Source organism: Stegastes partitus, unplaced genomic scaffold (assembly GCF_000690725.1).
Source record: "Stegastes partitus isolate 25-593 unplaced genomic scaffold, Stegastes_partitus-1.0.2 Scaffold46, whole genome shotgun sequence".
NCBI lineage: Eukaryota > Metazoa > Chordata > Actinopteri > Pomacentridae > Stegastes > Stegastes partitus.
In genome coordinates, this window is record NW_007577777.1 from 602,362 (window position 1) to 618,082 (window position 15,721).

A 15,721-nucleotide genomic window follows, 5' to 3' on the forward strand; every position below is an offset into this window, starting at 1 on the left:
CGTGTTTACTCTGGTTAGCCATCTTGTCCTAAAGACTTACTTGCAGTCGTTTCCTATTTTACATAATGCTGCAGCTGATGGCGGATCCCGGCGCCAAGGTAACAACGTCCTGTTAATCCATCACCATCCTTTTTTTTTTGTTTGTTTTTTAAAGCATTTTTTGCACAATATCAGAAAAGTAGCAAAACTAAAATAAACACAAGTTAGGGGACAAAGTAGAGGAAGGAAACAGCAGGAGGGATGTGTAAGTTCTAAGTTGCAGGTTTACATGATTATTCAGCAGCAGCTTGTGCTCCTTGGTGTCTGTGATGAAGCAGAAAGAATTCAACTGTCATAACAGCTGTCATCTCTGCCTGCTCTCCTCCTTTTAAGATATCATATGACTTTTTTTATCATGGGACTCTAAAGCTTTGCTTGTTGTTAAATTAAATGTCATACGGCATATGAAAGAAAATGACACTTAATTAACGGTATGAGCTCATGCAAGGAGGAGAGTCAGTGAAGCACTGTATGAACTCTGTGCAGAAGTTCTCATCTGTTTTGTATGTTTTAATTAGATTTGCTGCCTTAATGTCTTTAACAAAGTTGGCTCTAACTAATTACATAACTGACAGACAGATGACTTTATGGAGCTCTTGTCTTGATGTTATCTAAGCATATTTGGTGTGATTATCTTGTTGGAATATGAAGCCCTACCTCTGTTTGAATGTCCTGTTCCCTCTGTCTGCTGGTCAGGTGGAAGCTGGCAGCAGTGCTCAGGGCACGGTATGTCACCGTTCCTGCATATTCATCAAATCGTATCATCAGAATCACTGTGTGCAGGGAGGCCGTCCAGCATGCCACGTGGTTCAATAGACTGGCTGTAGACTGATGTGACCTCGTGTCATGACTGTGAATGTGAGATCTGTGGTGTGCTGAAAATGACTCAGGGAAGGTCGGAAAAGTATACAAAAGAGGAGAAATCATTTACAAACATTCACAGCAGCAACGGAGTAGACAAATTCCCTGAGAGATTTTCAAGTCTGTGGAGTGTTTCGGGGTTCTTTTAGCTCCTAGTTGTGTCACTAATGTCCATGTGTGACCTCAGCTAGGAACATGATGGGGATCCACTTCTAACTAGAAAACACTGGTGGTATCTTAATTGGTCCTCTGAATGATGGAAGCCATCCAGTATGTTAAGATGACTCCCACATTTCATATAGAATTGTGGCAAAGAATAAAAACCAAAAGTTGTGGATTAACATCATGGCAGGTCTGCTATGTCACCTGGAAGTTGTGCGTTTGTTTTCAGTGGAAGCATCTCTTCCTTCCATCCTCACCATCTCACTGCACGTTTGGTCTTCTGGTGAACTGGTGCATTTATCTCCATCCACGTGGTGTCGGTCCCATCAGCAGCAGATACCATCACTTATTGCACATTCCTGGGTTAAGCGTTTACTGATCTGTATGAATAAGCGCAGCTTGTTGATGTAATGTTTGTGTCTTCCTCCAGGAGGAGTTCTGCTACCCAGTGGAGTGTCTGGCTCTGACCGTGGAGGAGGTGATGCACATCAGACAGGTGCTCGTCAAGGCCGAGCTCGAGAAGTTCCAGCAATACAAAGACATCTACAACGCTCTCAAGAAAGGAAAGGTAGAAACCACGTGGAGAATTTTGTCTTTAAACCCACATTTGTTGAAAAGCATCAGGCACCATGTACCTTTTTTTTCATCTCATTTTCTTTCCTGTCTAGCTTTGCTTTTCGTGTCGGACCAAAAGGTTCTCCCTCTTTACCTGGTCCTACACCTGCCAGTTCTGCAAAAGGTAAATGGAGTCACTGTTACTAGAACTACTCAGCTTAATACTGTCATCATCGTAGTGTGTTGGTATGGAGTGCTGCTGCATATGTGAGAAAGTTGTAGAAAGTCTCAAGAGGGGGATGTGTGAAATCTGAAACATTGCCTCATGTGATACCACTTGGCCATGTTGGAAATGGAAAAAAAAAGTTGTGTAGAGCGGCTGAAAGCATTGAGCTCACCAGACCAGAGCGTAACAACCTGCAGTGACTAGTACACGTGTCTGCAGTTGAGTTGGATCGTGGTTCATGTTGGCGTCAATGTTTAACCCTCGGAATCCAAAGAGGTTTCTGGCTGTTCTTTGGTCCTGTCACATTTTTACTAACTGTGGCCTCATTTTTTTGTGTGACATACAGTCCAGCACAACCTTGGCTAGAAGTAAAGAGAGCTCAGAAATCTCTGTTGTGGAGTGAACCACAGTTCAAATAAATAACAAACAAAGGGGAAAAAACAAGTTTAATTTTAAGCTTCCTCTACATACTACAGATATTTTACTGTTTTTTTTTCTTAGTCCTTGTCTATTATCTGCTCTGTGTCAGCACAGCCAAAAAAGTTTTTTGTCACAAGGCTGTTGTTTGTAGCTGAGTCACTAATGGCGTCACAGTTGCACCACAGTTTCCTGGGTTTTTCCTTTTTAATAGAATCTGATTATTGCAAATGGCTTTTTTGGCAAATGTTTAAAAGAATAGAATACATCACAATTTATGCTTTGATTTAGTTTAGTTTTCTATCAGAACAGCACATACAGTTAAGTAATTATAGGACAGTGAACATGTTGAAAATCATTTGACCTGATGTTACTGATCTTATAAATTGGCTTTTTTTATTTATTTATTTTTTTTAACATAGATAGATAGACTTTATTGTCTGTCCCAAATAGTGACAGAAATTCTCCTTTGACAAGACTCCAACAATGAAAATATAAAACATATAAAACACACTTAAGCTCACAAAGCACAGACGTCTAAAATAATTGCTAAAAAGAAACAGCAGCCGATAAAATGTCCTGATCAATATCTTATTTCATTTTGTGGTTATTGCAGTGGGAATGAAGGATTTTTTCTAGATGTTTTTGTGGGCTAGTGGGACTTTGTAACGTCTGCCTGACAACATACATTTTGAACCTACAGGGAGGTTTTAGGTTCAGGGGATTAACCAGGAACAAGAACTGTTTTAAACTGAAACTTTTCCATGAGTGCAAAGCTAAATCAGAGTACTCTCTTAAGTAAAGCATCTGTTCTGTAATGCGTAACTTACAAGTTAATTTTTTATCTTCTCCAGGCCTGTGTGTTCCCAGTGTTCTAAAAAGGTAGGACTTTAATTTAACACACTTTTGCATGCTCACTTCACAGTACGCTGACGCTCTTGACACCCATGAGCCATTATGTGAACACCAGCAGGTGCTTGATGAACCACATGAGCAGTTTTCATCATGTTTGTGTATCTTTCTACCTCAGATGCGGCTGCCGTCTAAGCCCTACTCCACGCTGCCCATCTACTCTCTGGGCCACAGCGCTCTGACTAAAGAGGAGGGTGGCGCAGCTTCTGGCCCCGCCGAGCCAGATAAGCAGCCCTTTGGGTCTGCACAAAGCCGACACAGCTTACGCAGAAGCGTTTCTAAGTACGTTAAAGCAGAATTACCACGTCTTAATATATGCTGAGCAAATGTAATGCCATGCCATGTCAGAATGCGTGTTCACTGTTTCTTCCCCTTCAGGTTGTCCAAGCACAGCAGCAGCAAAGACAGACAGTCGCTGGACGAGCCAGAGCTGCCCAAGGAGCTGACCGAGGACTGGGTGGCCATGGAGGTCTGTGTAGACTGCAAAAAGTTCATCACAGAGATCATCTCCTCCAGTAAACGCAGCCTGTGTGTGGCCTCCAAGCGGGCTCGTCTCAACCGCAAAACCCAATCCTTCTACATGTCATCGTCCAACTCGGTCAACTTCAGGCCCTCGGAGCGCACCATCAACGAGGTGTAGGACTGTCCTGTGCACTTTTGTTAGCATCTCTCTCAGACCTTAGTCATTCAATAAAAAATAACAAAAAAAATAAAATCCCCTAGTTTTGAAACGGACTGATTAACTGCATTTTGTACATATGAATGGGGATTTAAAATAAATAACCAGATGCTACCATGAAGCCAGTCCTTCCCACCCTAGTAAGCTAGTAGAGGTTCTTATACCTTATCCCCTCTCAGGAAAAGTTGTTATCGTTGGTCGTAGCTGGTCAGGACTCTGCACTAGCTGCCAGATAACGAAGGACAGCCATGTTTCCGTAAGTGGCAGCAACAATTCAGGGCATGTTGCGTAAACTGAGCTGCTGACGTCCCCGTTGTGAACCAGGTAAGGGTTTGCGCTGCCATAGAAGTGATAGCAGATGACACAGAAAGCCAAAAGTGGCAGTGACATATTGTAAATAGTTCCAAGGCCCAACCTTAATCTTAGCTATCAGTACGTTTTCCAGTTCCTGTTTACTTCAAGCACTCAGGAAGAACAACCGATTGTCTTTTGACAGAAATGCACTGTAGATCCTCCTGTCAGGTCTGCTGGGGTAGATCTCTGCCAGTCCCCTGCTCCTCCTCTTATTCTTCCAGCAACAATTATGCCAAATGTTACATCTTTCATTTTTATTTTCGCCAGTTTAAATGCATATTTACTATAATCTACTGTTGCTGCGATGAAATGAGAAAAGTCTGATTATTTTTCTGGGCGGATTTTAGTTTTGAGGTAAAATGTATATTCAATTCTGTGCCTGGTGCCAAAATGTATTTTTTGTTTTCTCTCATTGCCTTTGTAGTCATGGACCTACTGTACATATGTGTCATAAAGTAAATGGGGGAGGGCATTTTAGGTTAATTCAAGGTTTGGTCTCTTGCCCCCTCCATTCTCCAAACAGGGCAATAGAAGCACAGACATGTAGGGTATGTGAATGTGTACATGCTGTAAATCTTAACGGTTCCAAAAATGAAATTTAATATAAGATTCTGAACTAAGTCAAAGTATAATTTTACCATGTTTCAAGATTTCTTTATTTGAAAATGTTCATTTATTATTAGTTCTATATTCTATTTCTGTCATAAGATTTTATTTCTGTTATGTTTGTATAGTTTATAAACTTCTCAGTGTTAAGATTTTTCTTAATTAAAAATAGCACTTTTATTTAAAAGAAAAAAATATAGTTTATGTTGGGTTTTTGTCTTAATTAATAAGTATTAAAATGTTTATTTTTTTTCAGTGCCATTTCCCAGGATTCCTCATTGAATGAAAATGTGTGTGAGTGGCTGCTGGTAGAAAAGAATAATGACTAAAACAAAGCGCTCCAATGAGTTGAATGTAGGCATTTTAAGTGTATAACTGTCATTGAATAGGCTTTATGAACATTTTATTTCCTTTTAAAAGACTCTCCCGTTCACAGTCACACACACACACACACACACACACACACAGACACACATGTTCACGTAGTGTGTTTTGTGACAGTCGTTACCAAATGAACACAAAGCCTAACCAGCCTGGTAATTATCGATGCCATGTTCCAAAAAGTCCATCCGACAAGTTTTATTTTAGACCTCTGTTAGGAATGTGTGCATGCTGTACTGTGATCTGTTTGTTTTTATGAAGGTAAATACAATAAAATCAACATGATTCTTACGTTTGTCGCGCTTTTACTGAATTTAAAATCCAGTGTGTTGGATGTACAGTTAAATGTATTCATACTCTCCCGTTAAAGAAGGAAAAAACAGGTGTCACTGAAATAAGTTGAAACTGACAAAAGTAATAATAAATAAAAAATTAATGAAAATAATGACGTTGCTTTTGAATTGTGGTTCAACAGAAATATATATATTTAAAAAAAATAAAAAACAAGCATGATGGGACCCATGAACTAATATTTCATTGAACAACCCTTTGAGCCAATCACTGCTATCAAGTGTTTTCTGTAACTCTCAATCAGACTTCTGCACCTGTTGACAGGTGTTTGGATTTCACTGCTCATCAGCAAAGTGCTCTAATTTGTCCGGGACAGTTTTTTATTTATATATTTTTTCAATTAATCTTTTCAACCACAATTCAAAAGCAATGTCTTATTTCACTGAATTATAATTTAGCAAATTTTTATTTATTATTACTTTTTTCAGTTTCTAGTTATTTGAGTGACTATTGTGAATTTTGCCTTTTCTTTACTGGAAGGGTAGAAATACATTTAACAAACCTTACAGAGCGCTTATGTGCAAAGGCATGTCAGTCAGCAGAGGGCAATAGAGGCACAACACAAATGAAATCTGTCTGTCGGCTTCATGGCGGCCTGCAGGCTTGGGGACATCAGGTGGAAGAGGATCTGTACTGCAGGCAGTTTATGTGGCTTTGTCTGATTCAGGAATAGATGCGTTTAATTATGCTGGCTTAGCAATGCTCTGCAGTATGTGAGCTCTGCTGATGAGAAACAGTTAAGAAAACTTGGATGTAGACATTTTATGCAGGGTCAACTTTATCAATGAAACATGTTTTCCTGTTCTTCTGCAAGTTTCCTGTTTTTTCCAGTTTGTATAATCGTTGCTCAAAAGTCAGTCAAAGCTGTTATCTGCTGCTTGTACCTCAATTTCAAATCAGCATGATATCTGAAAGCTGTTAGGTGTTTGATCTAGCTATTACTTTGTTGGGAAAAAAAAAAAGAAAGAATCCACACAGATGACAGGATCTCTTAGCATCTGTGCTCCACCCCTGGCTGTGTTGGTGTAAACCGTGTTAATCCCCCTGTCCCTCACATTAACACAGGGGATGAAGTTGCAGTCTGGCAAAAGGCCTTCTCAAATGACACAGCAGGGAAACCCCTCAGTTAGTATTTAAAATTGTTCCAAACAGGTGTTCATTGTGGCGTTTCTTTCAAACCAGGAAATAAAGTCTCACGTGGTTCTTCTCTGTGTTGTTGATCCGAGTCGACAATCAGCAAGGAAAGCGTCTTTAAATGTTGTTTGAGGCTACAGTGTAGTCTAGTTAAGTTTATTTTCTACACATGGGTTATGTAAGTTTATATATTGGTTTGGAGCACGCATGCTACTCCTGCGTGCTCATATGGTTCTTCTAACTGCAATTACTGTATGTGTGCACACAAAATAGGCAATGAAATGCTATCCCTTGATGGGCTAGTAACAGACACTGAAAATAACCCGCCAGGCCACAGCCTCCCTGAAGGGTGACCCTCACACAAGGGTTTCTATGGAAAGGTAGCAAGCAAACACAGTCGGTAAACAATCTGAATAGACTGTGTGTGCAGCAGCGGCTCAATAAAAACTTTCAGAGTCGAGGATCTGATGGCGAATGATGCAGGAGAGTCTCTGTTTGTGTTGAACGTCTAAGGTTTGACTTTCAGGCATTCTGCTTGTGGATCATCCTGCGCAGAATGTGTGTCTTCGTAACATTGTGGTCGGGCATCAGTTGTCGCTCATACACAGAGGGTTAGTGTGAGGCGTTTAGAGCGAGCAGGATAACAAGGAGCCTTTTAACCCAGTGACAGCCTGAGCTTGCTAATGTGAGCTGTGACGAAATTCCCCCCTTTCTTTTTTTTTTTTTTTAAGTTGCCGCTCCTGGACAACTTTCAGTGCTTCCACGCTAATGGACAAAGGATTAAAAGGGAAATCTGATGCCAGATCTCGTCAGCTTCACTGGGGGCCGACTCACAAGTACGCTGCGCAAACAGTGAGCCTCTCGAGGGAGGGGCCGCTGGGAACTGGATATTCAGCCTGCATGTGGAGCTACTTGATGCCAGACACTCTGGATGAAGAGAATGTGACCTGAGGGGTCAAGAGGTCGGCACACGTCAGTCTAACATACAGCAATGTATTTAATCATTTCCTACCAAAGTTAAATATAATGCAGGATTTTAATGGATGTTGCTCTGGTATTTAATGATGTATGGAGAGCAAGTGTGTCACCTGATAGCCAGAGCATGTTCCTGTGTCCCTACCAACAATGTTCCCTTGTTATGAAAGGAACATGACTCAGCTACTTTGCAGACAAATGGAGAACCAGATGAATGTGCACCAAGGTCAACTCACAAACAGAACAAAACCAGCATTTCTAGCATTCTCCTGTATCGATTGCATTCATGTTTCCAGAGATTCGAAGCAACAGGAATTGGGTTTTCCTTGTTCTTTTACGTCACACGGAACAAATCGGTGTCCACAATATCGACACGACGTACAAGAAATAATACATTTTAATGATAAACAGAGCATCTCAAATGTGCAAGTAACAGCAACCCATCATGCAGTCGATCAGTGGTGCCGTCTTAAATAGATAGGATCCTTACACGCACGCATACCACAAATTATCCATTAGGGTTATAATAAGGTTGCCATGGCAGTCGTTGCCAGGGCCGGGGACTGGAGCACGGAGGTACGTTCTGTGAGCAACAAGAGGGGCTGAAGGACGAAGATGGATGTAACACCAGCAGAAGCCTTGACATCTGTAGCAGCGATTGTTCTAAAGCTTTTTGCCACATTCCTTCTGTTATAGCATTTTTCCTGTCTGATTATTTTTTCAGATGAATGAAAGCTTGATTTAAGATCAGTGGCTTCCAACTCGCCACCTACAGGTTCCCCCCTTGAGCCTGATACAGGGCTTCCAATGCTGAATAACGCTACATCCTCCCGAGGCGTTCAAAGGCAGCATTGTCACATGCCGTCACATAAACATGCATCAGCTGGCCGTGAAGACATTTTCTTTTTGCACACATGATGAAATTAAAAGTAGACCGCCACTGAGCTATTCACATTTTCGTTTAGAGAGCTTTGACTAATCTAGAGCATTTTTTTATATTCTACTTCTGGTGTGTTGTCAGTGAAACATCCATGAAATGATGCACAGAATGATGCTTTGATGGGTTTTACAAGAATAATTCACAGTCAAGAATCAAGCCTCCAAACTGGAATAATGTTGGCCCGGATAATTTTCATTTGAGTTCTTCTTTGCAAGATTTCACCAAACATGACAGAAGCTGCAGCTACATTTACTTTGCCGTAGGAGCTTGTTCATGTCGCAGTTGTTCGCAGGAGGAATGTAATTCTTTATCATCTATAAAGTGCAAATTATTAGCTATGTCATTTTCAGTTTTACAAGAGATCATAGAATTGTTACAGAAACGTTTGCTGCAGCTGCCACGCAGAGTGATGATGCCGTGTGTAAATCAAAGCATTAACACTTTTAGTTAGCCTCCAACAAGTGCAGCCATTTGTGGAAACAGCTTTTTGGATTACGCATGTGTGAGCAGCTGCTTGTCGTGTAAGTATGACTGCCTCTCGTCATCTCTTAGGTTCTCAGTTCAGTTCCACTCCAGGTGCCTCAGAAAATGACACCGCCGCACGTCGGTTCAGCTCTTCTTTGACTCAGATGAAAGTCAGCCTGGCCTAACATGCCGCTAAGTGGTGGCAGAGACGGAGCTGCGTGAAGGAATGTAGTTAGTGTGAAATGGTTTCCCATTGTCGTAGTTAGAGGCCAATAAATCATGGCAAAGGGGAGGAGAAGAACAACTGGATGGCAGGTCAGGGTGGGTTGGGTCTGTTGGAAACACAGACGAGGGGCAGGGAGCCGTGGTCGAACAGCTTGTATGGAAGAGAACCTTTGGACGTCCAAACATCCGTTTTTGGGTCATAACACTCGAAGCAGTCCGAGTCCTCGATGACATCGTGGCCATTGAGGATGCGTCCACCGGTGACGTAGAGCTTGTTGTTGATCACTGTAGCGCTGTGATGCATCCTTCGCTCTTTAAGGTTCTCGCACTTTACAAACTTGTTGGCTTTGGTGTCGTAGGCAATCATTCGCCTGGTGTATCCTGGAAATTAGATTTTCATTAGGCCAACTTTAAATGACACATCCGGTGATATACCTTCTTTTTCTTATTGTGAAAATATCTCATAAAAAGATTTTAAAAAACCCACCAAACTCACATTGTCTGTCCTTTCAAACGTAGCTTTTCAACAGACTGTGTAACAAAGTTGACGTAGCTTCCGGATCCGAAGCTAACATGGAAGCATCTTAAACCTGCGTTCTTTCTAACAGCCTGTAGGGGGCGACTCCTTCAGTTGCAAAAAGAAGTCAGCTTGTATAGAAGTCTATGATGATATTACCCTAATTCTCACTTGATTTGTTACCTCAGTAAACATTTTCTCAGTGAGTTTATGATCTCAATGGCTAGTTTTAAGACTCCTAAAATACAACAGGGGGTTCTTTTTGCGAGTTAGGGTCCTATTTCAAGTAAAATAGATGATAAAGCAGGGCTACCTTGTGATAGACAGGTCACAACTGCATCAGCATATGTAATGTCCTCTAGCAATTGTATCTTTTGTTGGATTCTGTTTCTATAAACCAGGGGTGTCTAATCCTGGTCCTCGAGGGCCACAATCCTGCATGTTTTAGATGTTTCCCTCTTCCAACACACCTGATTCAAATGATCAGGATTGTTATCAGGCTTCTGCAGAGCTTGATGATGATCTGATCATCTGAATCAGGTGTGTTGGAAGAGGGAAACATCTAAAACATGCAGGATTGTGGCCTTCGAGGACCAGGATTGGACACCCCTGCTATAAATCTAAATGCCACGGCTTTAAAACGATAGTCTACCAGTGAGGGACGTCACAGTGGATGCATCCATCTTTTATATACAGTTTGCAAGAGTATCAAAAAAGCTAGTAAAAACCCAAGTGAGTTACAGTATTTCATTGTTTAAGTTAAGCTATTTCTTCTTGCGTGTGCAACTCTAAACGACAGTGTCCAGCTGTTTCAGGAACATACTCATACGTTGTGATCTCGTTTTCTTTTATGTAGAAATACAGAAGAAGCTGTTTCTGTGAACAATGTCAGACAGTCCTTCCACTGTACGGATGTTAATTACATTTCTACGTTTGTCTTTTTCAGCACAAAGAAGATCTGACTGCTGAGACGACCAATAAAGGTGACCAATAACAACCTGTTTGCTTTTCTAGGCAACAATGTGTGCTCACCTCCTATGATGTAGATCTTGTCTTCTATGACGGCAGCAGGAGCACAAACATTCTTCACTGTCCTGGTCTCAAGCCTGGACCACAAGTTACGAGAGATGTGATACACCTGTTTCACAACACAAACATCAAGAGATTGTAAGTGACCAAAATGCTTCTGTGACATTCTAGAATTTCTTAAGAATTTCCAATTTTGAACTTTCTGTATGTGAATGATGGGTGAGTGTTGATCAAGTGATGCTAGTATAGGAAGTCTTCTCTACCTGAATCAGCCTGACTGGGTTCTGCATGGCGTCCTCCCCCCCGAAAACATAGATCCTCTGATCACTGGCTGCAACAGCTGGATGAAGCACTGCTGTGGGCATCGGTGCCATGGCCTCCCACTGATTAAACATGCTGTTATACCTCTCGACCGACTGAGAGATTCGCTTGTCTACCCCAATGCCTCCTAACACGAAAATAAAGTGCAGGTAGGACACGCTTTGGTGGGCGTATCGTGGCTCCAACATGGGCTCAGCAGTCCTCCACTGGTTGGTTTTAAGGGAGAGGGTGTAAACTGTGGCACTGACCGAGCTGTCGCCTGACGTCATGCAGAGGCTGAGCCCGCCAAGCACATAGAGGATGCTGTGAATGCAAACATATGCAGCCTTGTAGAGGCGAAGAGGGAGCTTGGCCAACCACTGCCAACGATGAGTCCTTTCATCGTATAGCAACGCTTCTCGTGAAGTCTGCTCGTTGTTTTTGCGTCCTCCAACTACCACTAATGTTTCTCTACAGGTGTAACGCCTCGGTGTGGTCCAAAGTGGCTTCAGCTCACGGCTACACTTGGTGCTGACTGTGAGCATAAGGCGGCGAACTGACTCGATGATCTCAGTGCAGAGTGTGGACGACTGCACCAGCGGGTCATTGGCAATAAACTGGAAGAGGTAAGTGGGATGGATGTAGCGCAGACGCACTTTCTTGAAGAGATCGTGGATGGCTCCACGTCGTGAGAACGGGTCGTGGTGGATCCACGCCAGGAGGGTCTCAAACACCTGCTCCTCCTCAGCACAAAGTCGGTCATCTTCCAGGTAGCACATGAGCTCAGGAAGAGACAGCTCACAGAAATCCTCGGTGGCAGCTACGTCAGAGAAACACCTCACAGCCATCTCCTTCGCCCTCTCCCTCAAACTCTCACAGTGCAGGATCTCAGAGAGCCGGATCATGCTCAGACAGTTCTCTGGACTCAGCTGGTCCTGGAGGAACATGGAGCAGGCCTCAAACAGGCCTCCGTAGTGAAGCATGGACGCCGCCTGCATGAGCGGCAGCACAATCTCCATGGTGATGGTGACGCAGCCCGTGTAAACGTAGTCCACGATGCCGACGAGCACGTTCGAAGAGATTCCCCTCAGGTTCACACGGGCCTGGCTGCTCTCCAGGAAGTTGTTGCAGAACATGGCGCGGAAGTACGGGCTGCTGGACACCAGGACGTTCCTGTGGCAGGGGATCTCCTGGTGCTCGGTGCAGAGCAGCACGTCTGTCAGGATGCGCTCCTGCCGGAGGATGTTGAGCTGGGCGAGCAGGTGGGAGGGAAGTTCAGAGTCTTTGAAAGAGAAAACCTCTCGTGGTCTAACGGCCATTCTGTAGAGGAGAGGGGAAATGAGGAACTGTTTTATGATTGTAGTTATTCATTGTCTGTGTAGATTCTCAGTCATACAGGTCAGGGTGCTTTATGAGAACTGGACTTCTCATTTTAGCTCTTGAAGATGTTTCATTCAAGAGAGAGGCGAGTGTCTGAACAGTGACACATCTCTATAAAACCAAAAAGGCCAGCTTACATTCTGCTGAACCTTTGTTTTTCAGTATTTCTGTTTTGCAGTGAGAATAGATGCACGTCTAAACCAAAGACACTGATAACATAATTAAGCTCAAAAACATACACAAGTGCCCTCCTCTGAATAAAAATTAGTGTCTGAAAAAAAAGATTCTCATTAAAAAGTTTAATTACTTGGCTAGAAATTCTTAAAAAGACACATTTGCTTCCTCTCTCTGTCAATCTCTTTAAACTCTTGCAGTGCAGCTGTCCTTAATGTGAATTACTGACTCACAGATTTCTATTTTAAACCCCCTCTAAATTATCTCGATGCATCCATGTACCATTAGGCCACATCTCTGTTATCAAGCTGCCCATCGCAGCTAACATTTAGAGTCAACAGACCATGTGTGTTTGTTTCTCCGCTGCTCTGGAATTCTCTCTTTGGACACGTCTTTCTCTTATGATCCTTTTTGTGGTGCTACTTACTTCCTACTTACTACTTGTCTCATACAGCTTCAGTCTGTCTTTTCCTGGTTGAAGTGTTTGTTATGATCCTGCTGTCTAAAGAGCACAAATTTCATTGGGCTATTAGCAACATTAAGTCTTCTAATCATCCCCGCGTCAGCTACTGATTTACTCCCACTTACGGGGCCCAGCCTGACTGATATATTTAGACCGCTAATCGTTATTGTATATTATTAAATGCCAATGGCTGTGAGTGACATTTCACAACTGGCAGTTTTGCCTCAGACTTTAAATGAGGACTGCTGGTAGGGAATTTCAAGTCCAACAATGTTGTTTGAGTTAATAGAATTTGTTGCTTTCTAGTGATTTAACATCAGATTGAGAAACTGCCACAATATTGTTGTGTTCAAATATCCGAAACTAATTTCTGAATATACCACTAAAACAAATAAATCTGATAATAACGTGGTCCAGACTCACTACATCATTAGTCTGACTCCTTAGAGCTCTCATAATAAGTAAAACATCAATACCATGCTCTGTGTGACCAAATCAAATCAAAATCATAAGATCTGAGTCGAACTGTTGTCTGATGAACCTGTTGTCAGTTCATCAGCAACATCTGTGACGAGGTGAATCCTTACCTCCTGCCCTCAGAGGATCGACAATATCCAAAGTATCTTGTCAGTCTGATTAGAAGAAAACCAATTAAAAGAGAGTTAAAACATTATCCAGAGAGAAAGTGTGTAGCGTAGTCAGGGAAGGAGCATGACACAGAGAAACGACAAGGCTTTCCAGTTAGGCGCTGTGGAGATTGCCATGAGGCCACTGTGTACATTCCTGCAGCTAAGAATAGTATCCCGGGCCACTGTGACTCCAGCCAGGCCTCTCATGTGACACAGAGCTGTTTGGTACCCAGTTGCCGGCTTAACAGCTTTGCCAGGGTCCAGCGGAGGGAGCGTTTATGATGGCTTCGGGGGGAAGAATCATCACAGGGTCCTGACTCAGCCATCGCGCCCACCCAGGCTGCTGTTTAATCAAAGTGTCCCTGAGCTGCTAACCCTTGTCCATCTTCCTGTGCTGTTAAAGTCCTCCCCTCCTCCACCCCCGCCTCCTCCCTCGTGTGTGTAACCCAGGATGTAGGTAAATATAGAACGGTGCTGATGGGCCCGTGTGATCAGGGGAAACAGCTGTAAGAACTGGGCTCAGTTTTCTCCAAGGCTTTGTTTTTTTTGTGTGTGCGTGCAGGTCCATGAATGCGCACAACTGGAGATGACTGCGGCTCACCTGTGTGACACCTGTGTCCAATAGCCAAGTAGCAACCACTGTGCTCAGCCCTGCATATAACATGCATACGCATACTTTTCCTAAAGAAATCTGTAGTTTGATAATCCAGAGATTTAATAATACAGAATCCAAACGTGTAAGTCTTAAGGTGTTTCAAACATAAATCGAAAGCCATTACATTAGAGCCAAAAATCTTCTTCTCTTCAGTCATTTGTGCTTCGTCCTGGTTGATTTGGCAACACCTGTTTCCTGGTGGTAACCCCACATTTTACAGGCTATTTTTACTGGCAGGAAAGATTAAAATTAGAACCATAAATACTTTGAGACTGTGTTAAATTGTGTTTTGTTCCTGAAATTCTAATAAAGAAGTGTTTACTTGACACCTTCACCTCTACAGGCCTCAAAATATCTTTAAAATAAACTGTTTAGGAGGGATAGCTGCTTACAACTTCCATCATGTTGAAATCTGAACATAAACAAGGACCTGCAAGGAAACATATCTTTTAAGGGGTCATGAGCAAAAAAAATGTTGCTGATACAAATGAATGAGCACGAGATAGGTGCTTTCATATGTAGATGAGCGATAATAATTACTCTGGACACAACGGCTTGTGACACTTGATTTTTTTAAGTCACTTGGAAAGATTAATCAAAATGATGTGTATTTTCTTTTATATCATCATGTTTCCAGTGTCCGTAGACGTTTAAACCTCCTCGATGCTGACAGAGATCATCAAGTTGACATTTTTTAATCTCACGAGGGATCATCCTCTGCCGTGCGTCTGCAGCTCGCGGGGCAGTGAGATGAATTATTGTCGTGTTTGTTTAGCGGCGTATGACAAGGAACTGGAGTTGCATGTAGGCAGATTGAATGACATAGCTGCAAGAAAGTGAGCTGTCAGCAAGGGAGATATGGTGACATGGAAGCGCATGCAGCTTTGGTGGACTTTGGCACACAGTGAAATCCTATACACAACTACCAGTTACTAAGTGACAACTTCATGCTTATGGATCATTACTCAAGGCTCCCATAAGGAGCTGAAGACCTGACAAGAAGCACGTCTTCGAAACTGCAGGGAAAAGATTAGGATTTTCCACTTTTACTACTTCTTACTGGCTTAAATAATCACTTTATTGATCACTGTGTTTGCACTGCTGGATGAAGATGGCTCTTGCTTAAATGCACTCACATAACTCAGAAGCGAATGTGTGCAGTGGTTCATCTTGGCTTTAGCCTATTTCAAAAACAGATTTGTGAGGCAATTATTTTTTGCTTAACTCTTTCGTATTTTGTTTGCTTAAACAATAATCCCTCTACTCAAGAAAAAGTCAGTTCTTTAAAGTTA

General features: G+C 42.4%; 2 protein-coding genes across 3 annotated transcripts in view; one reads left to right on the plus strand and one right to left on the minus strand.

The window, feature by feature from the left end:
- The window catches only part of spire1a (spire-type actin nucleation factor 1a), a 38,358-nt gene extending 32,875 nt beyond the window's left edge, over positions 1–5,483 (plus strand). Inside the window, exons 13-18 of one of the 2 annotated variants that reach the window (XM_008306741.1) lie at positions 736–765; positions 1,493–1,630; positions 1,731–1,801; positions 3,115–3,142; positions 3,291–3,454; positions 3,551–5,483. In XM_008306741.1, the coding sequence (XP_008304963.1) occupies positions 736–765; positions 1,493–1,630; positions 1,731–1,801; positions 3,115–3,142; positions 3,291–3,454; positions 3,551–3,812 (693 nt within the window). In that variant the 3' untranslated portion in view covers positions 3,813–5,483. The remainder of the gene's footprint in view (positions 1–735; positions 766–1,492; positions 1,631–1,730; positions 1,802–3,114; positions 3,143–3,290; positions 3,455–3,550) is intronic. The other variant, XM_008306742.1, reaches the window with a different exon arrangement.
- Positions 5,484–8,031: 2,548 nt separating this feature from the next.
- On the minus strand, positions 8,032–13,795 carry klhl38a (kelch-like family member 38a). Its single transcript, XM_008306745.1, has 4 exons — positions 13,733–13,795; positions 11,092–12,448; positions 10,832–10,937; positions 8,032–9,663 (listed from the first exon to the last, which is right to left on the minus strand). Exons 2-4 carry the CDS (start codon positions 12,445–12,447, stop codon positions 9,374–9,376), a joined length of 1,752 nt encoding a protein of 583 aa, XP_008304967.1. The 5' UTR covers position 12,448; positions 13,733–13,795; the 3' UTR covers positions 8,032–9,373.
- Positions 13,796–15,721: the final 1,926 nt, after the last annotated feature.